Raw genomic sequence first — 21480 nt, 5'->3', positions numbered from 1 at the left:
GGTGGAGAGCAGGCCAGCGCTTCATGGGAAGGTCGTCATGGCTGCTCATTCGGGGGGAAGCTGTGGGTCTGGTCTAAGGGGCGGAGAGCTGCAGCCTTGCATGGTGATGCTGCTGTTCTGCTGTAGGTCGGTGGACCAGAGGGCATTCTGCAGAATGGGGCTGTGGATGACAGCGTGGCCAAGACCAGCCAGTTGTTGGCTGAGTTGAACTTCGAAGAAGATGAGGAGGATACCTATTACACTAAGGATCTCCCTGTACATGCCTGCAGGTAAGTACTGATGGCAGAGGCATGGACTTATGTCCTAGAGCTCTTGCATTCTGAGTGGGTTTGCTGGCTTTGGAAGCCCATGTAAGTTGATGGATTGTGACATTTGTTAGTCCAAAATAAGAAGGTTCTTCAGGCCAGTGTATACATAGTCCTTGTTACTGGGCAGGAGGGTGGAATCAGCCCTCTCATACCCGATTCACCCAGAGGCCTTCTCTCAGGTCCTGGTGGGTCCCAGTACCTGTCCCACTCACTCATTTGAAATGAATTACATTTGGTGAGGACTTGGGTTTAGAGAGTAAAAACAACAGCTAAGATTTCTTTTACAAATAGATGATTGTAGGATACTTTAAAATATCTGCCTCTCTGATGAGTTCAAAATTCCCCAAAAGTTGGTATTAAATAGCCAGTGGCTAGAACTGCTTGTTGACCAAATTTGGAATTCTCACCTAGAGCAGGACCCATCCCTTGTATCTGGACCCATAAGATGAGACTTGTGTTTAGTTTTTTGTTACACATACACAAGGAAATTGAAACCAAAAGAGATGAATTGATCTTGTTCAGGGCACTTGGCCAGTCAGGCCACTCTGGGCCTGAGCCATGTCACTGTCTTGCCGACCTCCCAGGCCACTGCTCCTTGGAAGGTTGTACCCACCACAGGACAGAGTGCTGCTCTGTTCCCTGCTTTGTCGGGAGACTTTTTTTTTTTTTTTAACTTTATTTTGGGTTTTTGTTTTTAACTTTATTTTGGCTCTTTTCTTACTTGTTTACAAATGTTTTTACGTATGTGTTAATGATGTTTTCGTGTTCCTGTTATCTACACATTTGCCGAAGAAGTGGTTCTGGTAAAGCTGCAGGTGCTTAGTTTGCATATGCCCTTACCCACCCGGCTGTCCCCATGATGTGGGGGGTTGGAGGGAAGGTTCTTGGCTGGAGCACATTATAGTTTGAGACTGAGGCTTGGCTTCATACACATACAGAATTCTGTGGTGAGCTGGTTTTTGTTTTTGATGTGTTTGTTGGTTTTCAGAAGAATGAGGCTGGGGGCTCCTTGCAAGCTTGAGCTCAGGCTGCAACCCGCACCGGGCGACCCTTTGCTGCTGGGTCTGAGCTGAGCGTTCCCAGGAGCATGGCGCCCTCTGCCGGGAAGTGGAGCGTCTTTTGAACACAGCGTGGTCCCAGCTTAACTCTGTGTGCCCCAAGCCAAGGATGCTGATTTCCCTGCTTAAATCAGGGCTCCTGAAACTTAAGTCCAAGGTGGGGTAGCTAGGAATTGCTTTGGGGTGTCAGACTTCTGCTGTTGGGTTCCCCTGGCACCTTCCACAGCTCTCATCCCCCACCTGGCAGAGGCTTTGCTGTTTCCTAGGGCCATTCTCTCGGGAAGCCTCACAGCACCCTGTACCCCTTCCCTGCATTTGCAAGATCAGGACGCCTCTGCAGTTAACTGATTGGATTTTGCTAGTGGGATCGTTGGGTTTGAGTATGTGTTTAATGAAAAATTTTAAAATGTTGTAAGAGGAAAGAATTTTACATCCTGCCAAATTAAAACCAGAGAGAGATCTTCCAGCTTTAACTGTTGATGTTTTGACTTTTTTAGTTACTGCGGAATACACGATCCTGCTTGCGTGGTTTACTGTAACACCAGCAAGAAGTGGTTCTGTAACGGGCGTGGAAATACTTCTGGCAGGTAGATAATCAGACCGCGCATGTGTCTTTAATCAGTGCTGTGCTCAGATTTGTGTGTAAATTATGGAAATGTTGAAGCAAAAGCACAATATAAAATCACGCTAACAAACCTGGTTTTTTCCCTCCTCTGTGACTGGTTTAACTTGAAACAGATGGTGGTGTGTGAATGCCTTAATGTATTTACCCTTGATTTATTCTCTGTGGTTCTTTTATTATGCAAGTAGGGTTGGCTTAATTCTCATTCCCAGTTTTTATTTATATTTTTCTGCAAGATGAGCTCCTGGCACACCCATTCATCTTCATTACTGGGTGCCTGGGGAGGATGTTCCCAGGACAGTAATGGGCATCCATGGGAGCCGCTTCCTGAGAAGGCTCCCTCTGGCCTTAGCTCATCGGAGCAGTCCTGAGGCTAATACGGGCCAGATCCTGAATCATCGGATTAAATTAAGTTCACTTGACTATCGTCTCTGGGCTTCCCTTCCTGCTGTTGATCAGCAGCAGCTGTGACTAGGTCTCTTGTTTTGTGTTTTGTGTTTGGGGTGAGACCAGTTTTGTGCTGGTGCTTGGATTTCAGCACAGAATCCAGTCCTGTGTCCCTCCAGAGCTGCCGTGTTGTGTGACAGCTCACACTACTGTCACAGAGAAGCAGAGCAGAGTCTTGTAGGGCTCCAGGCTGCTAACAAGAAAGCAGCATCTTCTGGGGTTCGTGTTTTGGAGACATACAGTGACAAAAGCCCATAGGCAGGTTTATTTGCACAGAGTCCCCACCCTTCCTGTGTCTTCCACAGCTGCATGCCAGGGCTCACCATCTTGTGCTGCCTGAGGACACAGTGGTCAGATCTCGAGTCATCTTAGAGTTAGCAATGCAAACTGTGGGATTCTAGATGAGGCAAAATGGGCTGATGTTTAATTCTACAGATTTGAAAGAAAAAGTGTCTTCAGGGTAACCAGATTCATGTCCCATTTTCAGAATGTTCTGGGTAATTTCATCATTACTGTGGTTGCATTAGTTCCTCTCCTTCAGGAAAAGCAATTAAATAAAACTTCTTAGCTGGCAACCCCATCTTCCGGTCAGCAGAGCCAAGATCAGGGAAGTTAGTGAAAGGCCTCTAAGAGAAAATAGACTCCATCAGCCAGCACTGAGTGTTTGCATGAGGCCAGATGGTAGAAATGATGGGACAGCCACTTGCCTTCAGGGAGCTTCCAGTATAATGGGGTGAGGTGGGTGTAGAAAAGACGGGAGGAAGTCAGTCTGGTAAAATGCCCAGTTGTGACAGTTTCAGAAGAGAGGGTGCTCTGTGGGTACAGAGAGTGGTGACAGCTGGTTAGATAATCTGACTGGCTTCCTGGGCTAGAACAGGCCAGAGAGGGTTGGAATGTGGAGCCTGAGCCGAAGCTTGCAACAGCAGGGGTTTCCCCGAGGTACGGCCAGGCGGTATCTGACAGACCCGCAGCATGGCTGTAGGTAGCTGGGGGAGACTAAGGCAGAGCCATGCACCATGCGTGGACCCCAGGCGAGGCCAGCTTGTCTTAGGTGGAGTTCATAAGCCCTGGGTGTCGGTGAGCTGTGTCCCGGAAATGGGAGGGACAGCAGAATCCTGGCCACGCGGCAGCAAGGAAGGAGCCGGGACAGCGTGGTTTCAGAAGGTTTAGAGCCGGCCCTGTGCTTCCTGAGAGTAGCCCTGAGCCCCGCTGCTCTATATTTTTTACTGCCCTCAAGTTTCCTGGCCTGCAGCAAGGTAGGAGGGGCTGTTGCTCCTGGAAGCAGGCACAGGGACCCGGAGAAGCAATGGAAAGCAGCAGCAGCCGAGAAGCCTCAGCAAGCCGAGAGGAGCCATGGAAGGGGCAGGCCTCTTGCCTCTCTGGGACAGCAGCTTTGGCCTTAGCCATAAGTTCATTCACGCCCTGTATGGAGGATTTCAGAAAGCAGGAACTAAAAAAAAGGAGCAGGAACTATGTGAAACATGTTAGGAAAGTTTTCCTTAAAGGCTGTTCAAGTCAGATTGATTTTTGCGCTCAGTGGGGAACCAGTTCAGGGGCGGGCTGGTCCCCTGGGACGCCAGATGGATGAGGTGTGACCGCCCCTGCTAATGGACTGTGAACGGTACCGGAACTTTTAACGGGGGGCTCGAAAATTGGAAGTGGTGAAAAGCCAAACTTTGGGTGTTAACTATTTATCATTTCCTGGTTTCAGCCACATTGTAAATCACCTCGTGAGGGCAAAATGCAAAGAGGTGACTCTGCACAAGGATGGGCCCCTGGGGGAGACAGTTCTGGAGTGTTACAACTGCGGCTGCCGCAATGTCTTCCTCCTCGGCTTCATCCCTGCCAAGGCCGACTCAGTAGTGGTGCTGCTGTGCAGGTGAGGGGCGGGTGCATTCAGCCCCAGTGGGCGGAGAGGTGTGAGGATATTTGGGGGCTGGGACTAGTTAGAGAACTGGGAATGCTGAGTAACTCTTCTGGGGTGTGTTCTGGTTAAATCATAAAAAGAATTCTGTAACAACAGTGTTAAGAGTTTTGAGAGTTCAGAGCTCAAGTGCATGGGGAGAGGCAACGTATTACTAACAATTTAAAGGTAATACGATCACATAGTAAGATGTAGGGAACGTCACTTTGGGATGAAAGGTAAGCCTTGTGGGTGGAGGTTATCCTCACCTGGGCTCTTCCCGCCCTCGGTGTCTCTGTAGGCAGCCCTGCGCCAGTCAGAGCAGCCTCAAGGACATCAACTGGGACAGCTCCCAGTGGCAGCCCCTGATCCAGGACCGCTGCTTCCTCTCTTGGCTGGTCAAGATCCCTTCTGAGCAGGAGCAGCTGCGGGCCCGGCAGATCACTGCCCAGCAGATCAACAAGCTGGAGGAGCTCTGGAAGGTGAGGGCCTGCCGAGAATGCAAAATTGCCTCAGCGTGGTTCTTGTCCAGGGAGAGCTGCTGAGAGTGTTTCTGGAACAGGAGATTCCAGAAGCAACTTGAGGGAGAGACTGCAGTCTCTACCTGGAATGGCCCTTTGGTGGAATCCCACAGGCACCTTCTGCTGGGCCTCTGGGAAAGGACAGCTCTGGTTGTTGGAATTTTTTCTCTTATTGCAGAGGAGGAGGGAGAGCAGAACTGGCCCTGGGTGGCTGTGGGTGCATATGTCAGGGGGAGCCGGGCCTGGGGAGACAGGACTGTGAGGGTGCTGGGAGACCTTGTTGGGCCTGTAACGTGTCTGAGCCAGGGTGACTCCAGGCCAGGGGTGAATGTTCAGGGGAAAAGGAGTCCGGGTCACAAAAGTCAGAGAGGCAGGGCCCACAACGGCTGGATGAGCAGAGGGGAGGGGCTTCCTGGTTGGGTGGTGGGGTGTCTGCCCTGCCCAACAGACCCAGTTCTCTAGGGAAGCCCTTCTCTGGTTCTGGCTGTTCAGCTTTTATGATAAAGTTTTAGTAATTGGGCTATAAATTTTAATTGCCTGTGTAATCCAAAATCTTTTTTTTCCCTTTTTTTAAGATTTTATTCATTTATTTGACAGAGAGAGAGATCACAAGTAGGCAGAGAGGCAGGCAGAGAGAGAAGGGGAAGCGGGCTTGCCGCTGAGCAGAGAGCCCGATGCGGGGCTCAGTCCCGGGACCCTGGGATCATGACCTGAGCCGAAGGCAGAGGCTTAACCCACTGAGCCACCCAGGTGCCCCCCCATAATCCAAAATCTTAAATGTAAATTTATTTTCACTTTGAGTGCAAGTCAAAATATTTCTCAAGTGTCTCTAGCAAGGTACCTTTCTGCTTCGATTTTTGGATGGCCAGAACTTTTTTTTTTTTAAGATTTTATTTATTTATTTGACAGGCAGAGATCACAAGTAGGCAAAGAGGCAGGCGGTGGGGGTGGGGGAAGCAGGCTCCCTGCTGAGCAGAGAGCCCGATGCGGAGCTCGATCCCAGGACCCCAAGATCATGACCCAAGCTGAAGGCAGAGGCTTTAACCACTGAGCCACCCAGGCGCCCCCTCTTTTAAAATATTTTATTAGAGAGATCACAAGCAGAGGGGAGGGGAAGAGGGAGAAGTACACTCCCTGCTAAGCGGCGAGCCTGATGCGGGACTCAATCCCAGGACCCCAGGATCATGACCCGAGTCGAAGGCAGATGCTTAACTGACTGAGCCACCCAGGCTCCCCAGAACTCTTTGACTTTTCCTGTTTATAGCTAATACCAAATACTGTTCTGTCCCTGCCAGAGAAGAGTGTGTCACCCCTATTGGTGCAGTACAGGGTGAGGAGGAAACTGGGGGGCTGGGGGAAGAAGAAGGGCCTTCCCTTTTGTTTACACAGAGAACTGGTGGTCTTCTGGCAGCCCCAAAGCGGTATTCTCTCTCCTGGTTCAGGGGCTAGGCATTTGTTGGGGAACGTAGCCAATTTGATGGTCTAGGCATGTCAGGCTATGTCCCTGGCGTGACATCACCAGTATTTACCCTGCTGGTGTAGCCCTGGGCAGGGGCAGGGGTAACGGCAATGGCAAGGACTGAAGGGTGTGCAGAGACCCAGCCAGTGTCTGTGTCCCTGTGCCCCGTACACTTCCCCATACGAGGACTCTCCTCCTGGGGTGGATGCCACCGGCAGCGGTGCCCTCTGTACGATGCTTGTTCTGACAGGTGACGGATAGGCCTTGCTCTTCTAGGGACTAGTGAGCCTGCTTGTAGTTCCTTTCGTATATAGGCGAAAATGGGGAAGAACAGGCGCGGTGCTTGTCTTCTAGGAAAATCCTTCTGCCACCTTGGAGGACCTGGAGAAGCCAGGTGTGGACGAGGAGCCGCAGCACGTGCTCCTGCGGTATGAGGACGCCTACCAGTACCAGAACATATTCGGGCCTCTGGTCAAGCTGGAGGCTGACTACGATAAGAAACTGAAAGAGTCCCAGGTGATGTGGTGTGTGCAGGAGGGTTTCGGTCATTTAACACAGCATCTCTCCTAAGGTCTGGGGAGGGCGGTTTCCTCTGCAAACGGCGGATGCTGACGTGGGCCGAGGCGCAGTGCCCGGAGACGGACGGTGGATTGAGGGCAGGCGAGGGAGCGACCCTTGGGCTGATGCCTGGTTGCTCAGAGCTAAACACCGGCCTGAGTGTTTTCTGATTTAAAATCCAGCCAAAATCTCTCACAGTCAGGGTTGCGTCCTTTGCCCACGGCTGTGAGAGCCCGGGCCGAGGAGCCTGTGGCACACCGAGGGCACTTCTGGCACCGGTCTCATGAAGAGCACATGTAGGAAGCGGGAGCTCCGAGGATCGGCCGCCAGCTGCTTCTCCCTCCGCAGTTCACAGAGAAGCCGCCTCCGAGAGCAGCCGTCGAGTGGGGGTCTCCTGGTCGTCTGGAGCGGGTTCTGGGGGTCCTCATGGCTTCTGTCCTGGATGTGCCCTTGCTGGTGTTGCAGGCGGTTGGCTGCTGCACGCAGCACACTGACATCGTGGCTCGTGAGGGCGCCATAGGGCGCGCAGCTGTGGAAACCCAGACACGAGGAGTCCAGGCCCGTGTCTGTGTCTCAGGCTAACAGGGCTCTTATTTTTCATGTGCTCAGACTCAAGATAACATCACGGTCAGGTGGGACCTGGGCCTTAACAAGAAGAGAATCGCCTACTTCACTTTGCCCAAGACTGACTCTGGTAATGAGGATTTAGTCATAATTTGGTTAAGAGGTGATTTTAAGTTTTAAAATATTTGTGACCATAAGTAGCATAAAATTCCTAGTTTCTCCCTTGTAAAGTCTCCCTTAATTTGAACTCTTCATGATGGCAGCCTCGGCACGTGTTGAAAACGCTAACTTTCTTGCTGTGTTTTCTCTGTAAGATATGCGGCTCATGCAGGGGGATGAGATATGTCTGAGGTACAAAGGGGATCTGGCACCCCTGTGGAAAGGGATCGGCCACGTCATCAAGGTCCCTGATAGTATCCTTTGCGTACAGATGGGTGAGCTTGTCCTGAGCACAGGTGGCCTGCATGGGGTCACCGCAGGTGGAGGAAAGGGCATCGTAGGCGGCCTTGGCTCAGGGGGCCCCTCTGACTGGCATTTGCCACTGAGTCCTTGCTTCAGTTGTGCTGTGCGGATGTGTCCAGCTCTGCGCCCCAGGGCTCTGGAGGCTCAGTTGGAATCCCGGCCGGGATGCGACTGCTTCATGCTGGGCGCTGCCCTCGCGCTCACAGGGAGGATGTGGGAGCTGGCAGTGGGGGGCCTGGACCCCACGGCGGCATCTGCTGATGAGGGTGGGCCAGGTGGGCGGTGTCTGCTAATGTTTGGCACAGAGGAGGCTCTTTCTCCCCGGTAACCCAGTGAAGGCTCCTCAGAAAGGTAAACCCAGCTTTTGACAACGACGAAACTTAACTCAGCGGCACAGATTATGGTGATGAGATCGCCATTGAGCTTCGGAGCAGTGTGGGTGCGCCTGTGGAGGTGACGCATAACTTCCAGGTGGATTTCGTGTGGAAGTCCACCTCATTTGATAGGTACGTGTGCCTTGGCCCTGCAGGCTCTGCTGGCTCTGCTTCCGTGCCTGGCCCAGGGCGCGGCTTCTGCCTCCAGCGTCTCAGTGATCATCCTCGTCTGCGGGGGCTGTGTTGTGCGCATCGCCGACCTCGAGTTCTCCTTCCAGGATGCAGAGTGCATTGAAAACGTTCGCTGTGGATGAGACGTCTGTCTCGGGCTACATCTACCATAAGCTGCTCGGGCATGAGGTGGAGGACGTGATCATCAAGTGCCAGCTGCCCAAACGCTTCACGGCACAGGGGCTCCCCGACCTCAACCACTCCCAGGTGCCCACCTGCCCCGGGGCGGGGCGCGGCGCAGTGTGGGCCCAGCTGGCAGGGCCTGCTGGGGCGGGCGTTCCCACCACTCCCCGGGTCTGGCTGCCACCTCACGACTACCTGTTATCTGAAGGTTTATGCTGTCAAGACTGTGCTGCAGAGACCGCTGAGTTTGATCCAGGGACCACCAGGCACAGGGAAGACAGTGACCTCTGCCACCATCGTCTACCATCTCGCGCGGCAGGGCAATGGGTAGGACTCGGGGTAGCCCAAGGTGGGAAGAGAGAGACCTGTCTGCCAGGACGTCTGGGGGCCCCTGTTACCTGGCACGCTGGGTTTTACATTATTTGTATGAGAACATTATTTGTATGAGATCTGGCCTCTGTGGTTGCTCTTCCCAAGCAAGCCTGCTGCTCCAGTAAGGGCCGTGGTGGGGCAGCAGGTGTCGGGCCCGTACGCATCACGGACTTTGAGAGTCTTTACGGTGCTGACAGGGATAGAGATGCAGGATTCCGTTAGTAGCGTAGCTGCACATGAGAAGCGTGTCAACCAGGTGGGAGCTGGAAGCTCCAGACCAGTGGGGTTTTTTGCTTCTCCAGCTTTGTTCACTCCTGGCTTTAGTCTTAGGTCACAAGTTGGGGGACTCCACTCTCTGGGAGTCAGAAAAACAGTCTTAACAGTTAGCATTTCCTGAATTTCCTCTGGCTGAGCTCTGAGACATTTGTTCACCTTGTGTTGAAGGCCTGTGCTCGTCTGTGCTCCAAGTAACATAGCTGTGGACCAGCTGACTGAGAAGATCCACCAGACTGGGCTGAAGGTCGTGCGGCTCTGTGCCAAGAGCCGTGAGGCCATTGACTCCCCAGTGTCCTTCCTGGCCCTGCACAACCAGATCAGGAACATGGATAGGTGGGTGTGGGGTAGCCTGCCTCGAGCGTGGCACGTGTCCTGGGCGCGGTCCCTGGCAACACCTGGCTCCCCTGCCTGCTGACGTGTCACGGTGCTTCCAGCATGCCAGAGCTGCAGAAGCTGCAGCAGCTGAAGGACGAGACGGGGGAGCTGTCCTCTGCTGACGAGAAGCGGTACCGGGCCCTGAAGCGCACCGCCGAGAGGGAGCTGCTCATGGTGAGCTCTTAACCACTGGGCTGCTCGGTTCTGTTTGGCTGTGGGACCTGTTTCAGTGTGCCGGGCAGTTTATTTTGCGTTTGAGAAAACGTTGATACCTCCCACGTTTGCCTTCTCAGTGGTTGCACATCTTGGCCTGTAGGTGGGTCTGGAACACTCTCTGCTCTTCTATAGCAAACCAAGCAAGGTTTCCCCAGCTCTGCACTGCCTCTCGGAGGCTCTCTTGAGGCACAGAACCACATCTGTGCTGAGAGGTTTTCTTGATGAAGCTAGATCAGTTAGGATCTCAGAAGGTAGTGCCACTACAGTCTGGATGTAGATATTGTCCAGGTGGGACAGCGGCCTGTTTCCATAGGTGTCAGGGAGGGCGCAAACCAGTGCCCTGCGCCACCTGCCCTTGGGGACCTGATAGCATTTACCATGCAGGTTCCCTGATGTTTTGCCTGCTCTCGTCTTCAGAACGCAGATGTCATCTGCTGCACGTGTGTGGGTGCAGGGGACCCGAGGCTTGCCAAGATGCAGTTCCGCTCCATTTTAATTGACGAGAGCACCCAGGCCACTGAACCAGAGTGCATGGTCCCTGTGGTCCTTGGCGCCAAGCAGGTGGGCCATTCACCGTCGTCCTGTTTGAAAACCAGTGTGTGTTCTCTCTTTCCAGTTCCGTGTCATTCTCAGCGCTGGGGGGTTGTTTTTTGTAATGCTTTGTAGTGCTGTGTGATGTCTTGGCAGAGCAGAGGGGTGCCCAGTGGGCTTACTGAGGGTTCTTGGAAGGATGGGTTTCCCCACCTCTTGTGGGTCCTGAGTGCAAGTCTGTTGTTCCATGTTTAGGTTTCCCCTGCTATCCAACAGTAAAGCTCTGCCTTGAAACCTCTCACAAGCCAAAATGGGATAAAGTGAAGAATATCCCTGCTTTCTGAAAATTCATATTACACTGCTTTGCTTTTACAGAAGACCTCCGGTAGTATCTGTTTCTGACAACCAAAAGAAATGATAAGATTTTTGCTTTTACGACAAACGCTGTTGCCATGCTAACGGAGGTCTTTCATAAAAGAGAAGTGATGTGACCAAGCTTGTTTGGGAAAGCTGGATACCTGGATGTGGGGGCGGTTTCCCGTGCTGGTTGGCTCTTACTGCTTGAGTCCTACATGACTGGGTGGTCGTAGAACACCAGGGCCCTTTCGTGCCCCCCTACGCAGACGTCTCCTGTTTCATACTTGAGATCCTCACCTGTGTGGGCCTCTCACCACAGCTCATCCTCGTGGGGGATCACTGCCAGCTGGGCCCTGTGGTGATGTGCAAGAAAGCGGCCAAAGCGGGACTGTCTCAGTCGCTCTTCGAGCGCCTGGTGGTGCTGGGCATCCGCCCCATCCGCCTGCAGGTCCAGTACCGGATGCATCCCGCACTCAGCGCCTTCCCTTCCAACATCTTCTACGAGGGCTCCCTCCAGAACGGCGTCACTGCAGGTAGCGCTCAACCCGCAGTGGGGGGCCAGAGGGAACTGAGCCTGGCGAGATGACACCTGTTGTCACTGCCTAAGTTGTCTTATGTGGTGATCTCATGTGTAAGGGGCACCTCAGAGAGGTACAGTGGTCTGCGGGATGGCGTGTCCCCCCTGGAGTGTGGAACATCCTTGGCATGTGGCCGTGGGGGAGCTTGACCTGGTGAAATGCAGAGTCACTACCTGAGAACTCACACCTTGGGCTTATCACACAGCGGACAGAACGGGAGGTGGCAGAGCCGACTGTTCCTCCCACTCCTTACCCTGTTGTTCTTGAAACCCGGGCCCTGGGGCTTCACAGGACGGAGGTTAGAACTACCCTCGTGATAATACTGAGGCATTGTATGCCCTTTTGCCATGAGGACGCTCGTGCTGAGGGTGCAGAGGCAACCCTGGAGGGCTGCTGGCTGGTGCCTTGGCATCAGTGGGGACAGTGCTGCCAGACTGCCATGTGTCGTCACCGCCACATGCTTGCAGCAGGCAAGACCCTGAATGCCTCAGTGACGCGTACTCACTTTGTGCACATCCATATGACCCTGTGCGTGTTGAGGTAGGGAGCTCTTCTAAGACACTTGGCAAGTATGGTAGGTGTTTTTAAAAGGACTCAGGGACACAGTATGGTCAGTCATTCAAACTGAGGTGTTCAGCAGGTTCTTTCCCAGAAATGATCAAAGTGAGTCAGCCTGTGGCTTCAAGGAAAACAATTGACAATACTTATCTCCAGTGATAAAACCTAAGGACTCAAAATGAAAAGCAGAATTTTGGAAAACTCATGTTCCTGATCTGGGCCAACCAAGTCTCTCCAATGTCGAGTGGCTTTTCTGATGAGATCTGTGGTAGTGACAAGTGTCTATGAAGTGTGTGAGTCTTTGGGAGCTCTGACTTGGTGAACAAGTACTTTCCATTCTGATGGCCCACAAGGATGTTACTAAGTCAGAGGCCATCCCAAGGGCAGGCAGAGGAGAAAAGCCATCACCAACCTGCAGGGTGACCTCCTATGCAGCTTTGGTGTGGATTCAGGCAGAATCCCACGATTGTGGAGAAAGTTAGAAAACATTCTTCCCTTTTCCAATTCCGTCCCATCTGTGAGGTCCGATTGTCCTACTGCGGGGGCTGATGCGAGACTGTGCACAGAAGCAGTCAGCCACAGCTGAGTTGTAGAAACTCGAGATGTATATTTTCATGGGAAATACTACTTTTCATTAAAAATTTTTGCTGATATGTTTATTTTTAAAGGAATTCATAAGTATTTTATGTTTCTGGGTTTAAAATGTAGTAAATGTCACTAGATGTAAACTATGGAAATGGTAGCTGCTTGGATTCCTCAACTTTTTAGGGCATATAAGGGATCCTGAGACTGGCATTCCTTTTTATTTTTTATTTATTTTTTTTTTTTAAGATTTTTATTTATTTATTTGACAGAGAGCGGGAATAGAAGCAGGAGGAATGGGAGTAGGGAGGGGGCACTGCCGAGCAGGGAGCCTGATTCGGGGGTTGATCACAGGACCCTGGGATCGTGACCTGAATCGAAGGCAGACATTTAACTGAGCCATCCAGGTGCCCCGAGACTGGCTTGCTTTTTTTCTTCATTTTTTAAAAAAGATTATTTATTTATTTATTTGACAGAGATCACAAGTAGGCAGAGAGGGAGAGGAGAAAGCAGGCACCCCACCAAGTAGAGAGCCCCATGTAGGTCTGGATCCCAGGGCCCTGGGATCATGACCTGAGCCAAAGGCAGAGGTTTTAACCCACCTAGCCACCCAGCCGCCCCGAGACTGGCGTTCTTAATGTCTGGTTAATGCCAGTAGCCTGCCATGTTGGCCTTCTCTGGCCTACCACCTAGGTGAGATGGAGGCTGAGCGTGTGCGCCTGGCCAAGCTGTGCAGCCATGGTGCCATGCGGTCCTGGGAGTTGATGGCACTATGAGTGTTCCCATCACGATGACGCTTACAGCATTGCTGGTCCATGGTGGTGGTGCTAGGAAAGGCCAGGCTACAAGGAACTTGTTTGCAATTTGACACAAGTTGGGAAAGCCACGCTCAGCACGGATTCTGACCCTTGCTGGCCCTGCTCTGCCTGCCTCCATGGTGGCAGATCTGAGGGGCAGGGAGCAGGGGTGGTGGTGGCTTCTCCCTGTGGTGTCCTCTGTGCCCAGCACATGGTCAGCACCTGCTAAGTACATACATGTATATATATTTTTTTTTAAGATTTATTTATTTCAGGGGCACCTGGATGGCTCAGTTGTTAAGTGTCTTACTCAACTCAGATCATGATCCCAGGGTCCTGGAATCAAGCTCCACATCAGGCTTTCTGCTTGGCGGGAAGCCTGCTTTCCCTCTCCTGCTTCTCCTTCTTGTGTTCCCTCTCTCACTCTCTTTTTGCCAAATACATAAATAAAATCCTCAAAAAACAATAACAGGGGCACCTGGGTGGCTCAGTTGGTTAAGCTGCTGCCTTCGGTTCAGGTCATGATTCCGGGGTCCTGGGATCGAGTTCCGCATCAGGCTCCCTGCTCAGCAGAGAGCCCACTTCTTTCTCTCCCTCTGCCTGTTGATCTGCTTACTTGTGCTATTTTTCTGTCAAATAAATAAATAAAAATTTTTTAAAAACGAAAAGAAATTAAAAAAATAAAAAAAACAATAACGAAGTTTTTTTATTTTAGAGTGACTGAGCATGAGCAGGAGGGACAGGGAGAGGGGAGAGAGAATCTGAAGCAGATCCCATGCTGAGCTCAGAGCCCAACTCGGGGCTTGATCTCACGATCCTGAGATCATAACCTGAGCGGACACCAGGAGTTGGAAGCTTAATTGACTGTGTTGCCTAGGCACCCTGAGTACACATTTTTAAATTCTTCATTAAAGTATAAAGAAGTGCCCAAGTCCTAAGTGTTCAGCTTAGTGAGTCTTCTCTAAGTGAACACATCTGAATAACTAGAATCTGAACCCAGAGTACAGCCTAATTCCCAGAAGTACCCTTGAGGTCCAAGGTGGCCCCTGCCCAAGGCAGTGCTGGCACCCACCCAGACCCCTTCTTGGGGTAGCGTGACATCAGCTGTGGCGGGAGGATTTGCACTACAGAAATTGGAGGCCATGGGGCACCTGGGTGACTCAGTCACTAGGCGTCTGCCTTCGGCTCGGGTCATGATTCCAGGGTCCTGGGATCAAGCCCCACATCAGGCTCCCTGCTCAGTGAGAAGCCTGCTTCTCCCTCTCCCACTCTCCCCCTGCTTCTGTTCCCTCTCTCACTGTGTCTCTCTCTGTCAAATAAATGGATAAAATCTTTAAAAAAAAAAAAAAAAGGAAAGAAATTGAAGGCTGTAATAGACCAGCCCTGTCCCCACTACCCCCAGTGGTCAAACATTCTCCAGCAACCCCTCGGCTAATGTGCCACTGAGCTAGCCTGTTGGCTACTGCCCTCGCTAGAAGGATAGAGATGGATGTGGACTCTTTCTCAGCTTGACATAAAGTGGATCATTGGTGTTAGGCTGTTTTGATGCAAAAACGCCATTTTTCTCATGCTGATCTATAGATTAGATGCAGCTCCACAATTCCCAAAGAGGTCAGTGGGGCAAGTGAATGGACAAGCTAATTTTTGAAATTATAAGGAAATACACAGGGCCCAGAATAGCCAGGGTGCACATGAAGAGCTCTGTGGAGGTGGTGGCTTACACGTCCAGATGTCCCGAGTTACTACAGAGCTGCCGTTGCTCAGGTAGTGTGGGCACAGTGCCCAAGGTAGAATCCAGGGGCAGAACCACCTGTTCGAAGACTTTGGTCTGTGACAGGAAGAGATGGACTCAGCAGTGTCATCCACAAAAGCCAGTTGGAGGGATTTATGGGTCCTTTAAGGCACCGCAGTAAAGCTTCTAGAAGAAAAAATGTATTCATGACCCTGGGGTAGGTGGAGATTTCTTAAACAGGCCACAGAAAGCACCAGACGGGGAGGTAACGTTCAGGGAGTGAGCCGGCTTTGTGCAGTACGCAGCTGGGTGTTGGTATGCACAGCTTCACTCCCTCCGGGGCATTTCGGGCCAGTTGGACCAGCTTGGGTGGCCCCCTCAGGGCCCCACTGACCAGGGTCTCTTGCCTGAAGCCTGCTGCTGACTGCTGTAGCACGGGTTTCTGCACTGTTCCCTTTGTATGCAGTCAGAATGGGCAGTGGCTTTCTTCTCTAATGAGAAGTGTTGCCTCTTTTCCCTCCCTGGTGATAGCGGACCGAGTGAAGAAGGGGTTTGACTTCCAGTGGCCCCAGCCTGATAAGCCAATGTTCTTCTACGTGACCCAGGGCCAAGAGGAGATCGCCAGCTCAGGCACCTCCTACCTGAACAGGTAAGCGGAGACTCGCCCTTGGTGTCTGCCGGCTTCAGTGGCAGCTTGGCGAGCTTGGCGAGTAGCCGCTGGCCGCTGCCCATGTGTTCGTTTTCTGCCATGGTTCTGAAGCTTCTCCTAGCCCTCCTTGTCCCTGCTGTGTGTAGACACTTAAACCAGCAGCTGTTTCCACTTTGCATCTTCAATGTGTGTTCTATTGAGCAGATACTGCTAAGCCCACGTGTGAGCCTCCCCCATCCCCTTTGACTCCCTTGGTAAATGGTGGGGAGCCCGGCTCTGGGCGCAGCGGGCAAAGCCTTCTCAGGGCTGCCCTGGACATGGAACTGCCCTACACCTCCCGTGGCTTCCAGCCTCGGTCTCCAGGCCCGCGGGGGCAGCCGAGGAACCGAAAGGTGGGTTTTCCTAGGACGGAAGCTGCCAACGTGGAGAAGATCACCACGAAGTTGCTGAAGGCAGGGGCCAAGCCCGACCAGATCGGCATTATCACCCCGTACGAGGGCCAGCGCTCCTACCTGGTGCAGTACATGCAGTTCAGCGGCTCCCTGCACACCAAGCTCTACCAGGTGCGCACGCCCAGCTGTGCCTGCGGCCCTTGCCGCCGTCCTGGGAGGGCATGTGTTCCCTTTGGATTTTTCTCAGGATGGTTTTCAGAGCAAAACTGAAAATACTTCCAAGTTGAACCGTATAGTATGATTACCCTCTGGCCTTATGGTGGATGTTACGTGGTCATGAAATGCCGTTCCCTCTTGCACCATTGTCTGGGTGAAGCATCCAGGGTTTGTGTGCTGGAAGGGTGCGGGACCACAGGATTCTCTTTCTCTGCAGAGATGAACCAAAACACGAAGTAGTGCCCAAGCGACCATGTCAGGTGGTCTCTGTTTTTTAACTTGGGTGCCGTCTAAGGGCTTTTGCGGCAAGGATGTGTGCTTTTATTATTGGGAAACAAATTGCCACAGTTAAGAAAACAACCAGAGCATGGGAAGGCCAGGAGAGAGGGGCTGGGGACCGGGAAAGCCCAGGGGGAGTAGGTCCAGTCAGAGGGGCTCCCTCCTTGCTGCCGGAGGCTGGCGCTGGGGTCTCTGTAGGCTTCAGGTCCCAGGCTCCTTGATGGGACTGGACAGTTCATCCCAACAACATTCCCACAGTCTGAGGGTTCTTAAAGGCAGCCAGCTGGCTGACTGCGACCATGGGTCCCTTGTAGGAGGTGGAGATCGCCAGTGTGGACGCATTCCAGGGGCGAGAGAAGGACTTCATCATCCTTTCCTGTGTGCGAGCCAACGAGCACCAAGGCATCGGGTTTTTAAATGACCCCAGGCGGCTTAATGTGGCCCTGACCAGAGCGAGGTATGGAGGACTGTGTCCTGTTGGGCCTTGCTGGTGGCAGGTGCCTCCCTCCTGCCACGGGAGTTCCAGATTGACTTCCCTGAAGCTGGGAGGGTCTGCCCAAGGGCTGCTGCTGGCCTGGTTCGCTGCCTCCTCCAGTTCTCCTCCCACCACAGCTGAACTTCAGGCCCCACGTGGGTGTCACTGGGCTTTGCCAGTGCCAGAGCTCAGAGTGCTCCCAAGAGGTAGTTTAGGGAGAAGTCGTCCCGATGAGGTGCCTTTGTTTCCTGTCCTGGTGGGCTTGTGTGGCCTCAGTTTTGTGGGCAGGGTCATCTAGGCCCTTTTGTCCTAAGCTCAAAACCCACTAGTGCAGTTTGTATCTCTGTGAAGACAGTTAATCCCTGAATCTTATCTTTTGGTCTTGTCTATGTTTTTAGCCCTAGAATGTAATATGTTTTGAAATGATGATGATAGCAGAGGGGGCCTAGAGAGAATAAGGTGGCTCTTCGTCACCTTTGAGTAAAACCAGACCACAGCTACCACCACACCAGCCTGAAGTCAGGCTCGCTTCTTCCATTGGTTCCTTTCCCTGTCAGGGCACATTGGTGGTTATTTGTCACCGCCTCCCCCTTCTAGGCTGCTGTCTTGTTTGGTGGCCAGCCCTGGGGTATGGGGGTCCTGAAACAGCTGGGTGGGGTGAGCGTCCACCAGAGAAGCCAGTCCCCGGCTTGGTCACTGAGGTCTGTGCCCTGGCCTGTCGGGCTTCCCGAGGCCACAGAGCCTGCTGGGGGCTGCGGCTGACTTCCCAGAAGGCCAACCCGTGGCTCAAACAAGGAGGCTCGTCTGAGCTCCTCTGCTCATGGAGGGGTTTTGATGTCTGGGCACCTCCCAAGTTGTCTGCAGATACGCCCGGTGCGCTAGGGACAGCTTGCCTGGTGGGCTCCAGCACCAGGTCACTGTGACAGCAGTGTGCTCGTCTGGGCCCAGCGCTCATGGCGCTGTCGGAGGCAGGCTGGGCGCCCGGGCAGGGAGGCAGATGGGGCGCGAGGAGCGCATCCTGTGACCTTGGGTATGGATTTTGGGCTTTTGTTTTGTCTTGCTTCACTGTGTTAGGTGGTGGTCTGCATACCATGCAGAGCCTCAGATGCCTTGTTTTTGTGGCCACACCTTGCAGGTACGGGGTCATTATCGTGGGCAACCCGAAGGCCCTGTCCAAGCAGCCGCTCTGGAACCACCTGCTGAACTACTACAAGGAGCAGAAGGTGCTGGTGGAGGGGCCGCTGAACAACCTGCGCGAGAGCCTCATGCAGTTCAGCAAGCCCAGGAAGCTCGTCAACACCATCAATCCGGTGAGCGGCCGCGGGCGGGGTCGGGGGCCCAGCCGGGCTGCTGTTCCCCGCAAGTGTGAGCTGAGGGCAGTCACACGTGTCCGTGTGGCCTGTTGTCACGGATCTCTCTCGTCCCGTGTCTCCGAAGCTTTCCAACTTGGCCTTTTGGGTTGTAAAGTCCTGGGTGGCAGTTAGGAGGTGGACTGGGCAGTGAGAAACCCTGTGAACCCAGGGTGCTCTGGGGGACCTAGGAGCTGGTGCTGTTTGAGGTGAAGCCCGAAGACAGATCCGTTCAGTGTCAAAGGCTAGGCCAGTGGAGGAGGGGTGGGCGAGGCCCAGAGCCCAGCAGTCAGCAAGCCTGGGGTCGGCCTGGAGTTCGGCCTTGGCGTGGCCTGGCCCCCAGAGCTTGAGAGAGTTCTTGTGTCAAGGTGGTAAATTCCTCACCTGTGCGAACCCTTGCAGGGAGCCCGCTTCATGACAACAGCCATGTATGATGCTCGGGAGGCCATCATCCCCGGATCGGTCTACGATCGCAGCAGCCAGGGTGAGTCTGCTCTCCGGGGGAGTGCACTGGCCCTGTGGGTGTTGATTGTTCCCACGCCTGCAGCTTTTGGCCCTGTCACTCCTGGGGTGACCTCCCAAGCCTCCGTCCACAGAAACTGCCTGACAGAGCACCTTCTCACCTTCTCTTGTCTGAAATCAAAGACTTGGTCTTTGTCAGTGTCTACATACGTTGTGGTTTTTTGTATTTTGTTTTTGTTTCTTAACTATCAGAGCTTTGCTTGTGGAGGTTTGCAAGCAAATACTGTAGTTCTGTCTGTTTGCTCCCGGGCCCCAGGGCGCAGTGCTCCCTACCCACCCTACACTTGGTTCACCTACTCAGTTAGGGGGGCCCCCCTGTAGCTCTCCAGGCCGCCCACAGACTCGGTTCCCGTTTCACCGGCCTTCCCATTTCCGCTTGCTCTCCTGTATGGGGTCTCTGTCCTGGGGCTGAGCCTTACCCCTGCTGTGTGCAGCACCTCCTCTTGCCTGAGCCGGTGTCTAGATGGTTCCCATTCATCCCCCAGGTCCCTGTCCCCTGGGACCCTTCCTTGCACCAGCCTCTACAGAGGGTGACTTGCTCACCTGGGTGCTTGGTGCCACAAGCCTGCATTTTACACTGAGCTTTGTCGTCTTGTGGGTTCAGTGGCCATCCTGGGGCCAGGGCAGCCCAGCAGTTCCTCTCACTTGTGAAGTAGGCAAGCCACCTTTCCCTGCTTCCCTTGTATTCTGGTTGCTGGGCTCAAGTGACAGATGTTGCCACATCCAGGGAGTTGCCGTGTAGGAACACTGGGCCCGTCTTTCATCCTTGAGCTCCCTGTGGATCCAGCTAAGGTTCTCGGCCCCGGGGGGCGGACCAGAAGGCTATGCTGTCCTGCCTTGGCTCCCTTTGACTTCCCAGCCCTTGGGCAGCTCTAGACACTGACAAAGACCAAGTCTAGCCTAGCCCGGGGGTGCCTGGGGGCCTGCATTTTCAGTGGGATCCACTGGTCTGTCCACTTAGGTGTTTTCTTGCTTTTGGTGGTTATGGTGGGTGTGTGTGTGCAGGTAATGTGAGCTTAAAGAACTTTTTTTTTCAGTTGGAAATGCATCACAGCTTCAGTCTTTTGGATGCTTACAGGCCAGGGATTCTCCAGTCCCCTGGGAGAAAAGTCCTGTTCCCAGGAGCCACCCCTGGGAGGCTGTCCAGAGTGGGGGTCGAGTCGTGAGATTCTGTATCACTGCAGTGGCTTTGCTGTCAGGCTGCACCAAGAAACCCTGTGACAGCAGCGGCAGAATGAGAGTGACATTCCAGCTCCTCAGCATTCATTCGTGGCCCAGGCGTGGGCGCAGTGGGATGTGGCGGTGACACCCGCCGTCTACCTTGTGTCTTGCAGGCCGGCCCTCAAACATGTACTTCCAGACCCACGACCAGATTGGCATGATCAGCGCGGGCCCCAGCCACGTGGCTGCCATGAACATTCCCATCCCCTTCAATCTGGTCATGCCCCCCATGCCACCGCCAGGGTACTTCGGACAAGCAAACGGGCCGGCCGCAGGTGAGCCGCCGGGTGGCTGTTCGTCGTGAAAAGCACGCTGGCACCAAAATTTTTTCACGTCTGGGCTTCGGGCAGCCGGGCTTGTCGGCTGGGTGCAGACCTCCTTCAAGGAACCTGGACTGCTGTCTTTCAGGCCGGGGTACCCCAAAAGGCAAGACTGGTCGTGGGGGGCGTCAGAAGAACCGCTTTGGGCTCCCTGGACCCAGCCAGACGAATCTCCCCAACAGCCAGGCCAGCCAAGACGTGGCGTCGCAGCCATTCTCCCAGGGCGCCCTGACCCAGGGCTACATCTCCATGAGCCAGCCCTCCCAGATGAGCCAGCCCGGCCTCTCCCAGCCCGAGCTGTCCCAGGTGAGCAGGGAGGGCAGGGCTGCTGGGACTGAGCCCACACATTCACCCCTGCAGACCTGAGCACCGCTCTGTCTGGCCGCCCTCGGCAGGGGGACGACAGGGTCTTAGCGGAGCTGGATGACCTGTGTCGGATGGTGATGTGACCCATATGGGTTTCCTGCCACTTAGATTTCGGAACCGGGTTTTCAGATCCTTCTCTGGGGTAGGTTCTTGAGGCTGGAAGGATGTCAGCACATCCTCCAAGGGGATGCTTATCTCCCCAATTTTGTTTTCCAGGACAGTTACCTTGGTGATGAGTTTAAGTCACAGATTGATGTGGCACTGTCGCAAGACTCCACCTACCAAGGGGAGCGGGCATACCAGCACGGCGGAGTGACAGGGCTGTCCCAGTACTAGAAGGCAAGCTGACCCCTGCAGGAGGTCTTTATCGGGATCTGGACATGATGGGAAATCAGGGAAATGTGTGGTAGGGGTCTCAGGTCCCCAGGAGGCCAGCTTGTCCTGTGCATCTGCTTGTGGTGGCCGGGGAATAGGGGCTTCATCCCAGCTCCCTACATGGTAGTCCTTTGCTGAGTCCTGGAGCTCCGTGAGGAAGGGGTGGATGTGGGAGTCCTGGCCGCAGCTACATGGGGCACCTCTGCACGAGGGGCTTCACGGTGCCATTAAGACCTTGACATAGGATTCCCCTGAATGTGGTGTGACCAGAGCTGGGTAAACCTGGGCCCGGGTCCTCTACCCGTGTGTGTG

The 21480-nt window shown here is 53.6% G+C and overlaps 1 protein-coding gene across 2 annotated transcripts in view; it reads left to right on the top strand.

Moving 5' to 3' along the window:
* Positions 1-21480, top strand: part of UPF1 (UPF1 RNA helicase and ATPase) — a 37444-nt gene that overhangs the window by 13913 nt on the left and 2051 nt on the right. Inside the window, exons 2-23 of one of the 2 annotated variants that reach the window (XM_013060573.2) lie at positions 127-269; positions 1864-1953; positions 4147-4314; positions 4640-4820; positions 6673-6834; positions 7486-7570; positions 7755-7853; positions 8300-8408; positions 8555-8714; positions 8839-8957; positions 9447-9611; positions 9713-9827; positions 10287-10430; positions 11077-11290; positions 15536-15653; positions 16060-16216; positions 16855-16997; positions 18151-18325; positions 18767-18848; positions 20221-20382; positions 20516-20733; positions 21010-21132. In XM_013060573.2, coding sequence (XP_012916027.1) covers positions 127-269; positions 1864-1953; positions 4147-4314; positions 4640-4820; positions 6673-6834; positions 7486-7570; positions 7755-7853; positions 8300-8408; positions 8555-8714; positions 8839-8957; positions 9447-9611; positions 9713-9827; positions 10287-10430; positions 11077-11290; positions 15536-15653; positions 16060-16216; positions 16855-16997; positions 18151-18325; positions 18767-18848; positions 20221-20382; positions 20516-20733; positions 21010-21129 — 3129 coding nt within the window. In that variant the 3' untranslated portion in view covers positions 21130-21132. Of the gene's footprint in view, positions 1-126; positions 270-1863; positions 1954-4146; positions 4315-4639; positions 4821-6672; positions 6835-7485; positions 7604-7754; positions 7854-8299; positions 8409-8554; positions 8715-8838; positions 8958-9446; positions 9612-9712; positions 9828-10286; positions 10431-11076; positions 11291-15535; positions 15654-16059; positions 16217-16854; positions 16998-18150; positions 18326-18766; positions 18849-20220; positions 20383-20515; positions 20734-21009; positions 21133-21480 lie in introns of both variants that reach the window. The other variant, XM_004760915.3, reaches the window with a different exon arrangement.

This window comes from Mustela putorius, unplaced genomic scaffold, assembly GCF_011764305.1.
Source record: "Mustela putorius furo isolate JIRA1106 unplaced genomic scaffold, ASM1176430v1.1 tig00000095_pilon_pilon_pilon, whole genome shotgun sequence".
In the NCBI taxonomy this organism is placed as follows: Eukaryota; Metazoa; Chordata; class Mammalia; order Carnivora; family Mustelidae; genus Mustela; species Mustela putorius.
This window is presented reverse-complemented; position numbering and strand designations above follow the sequence as displayed.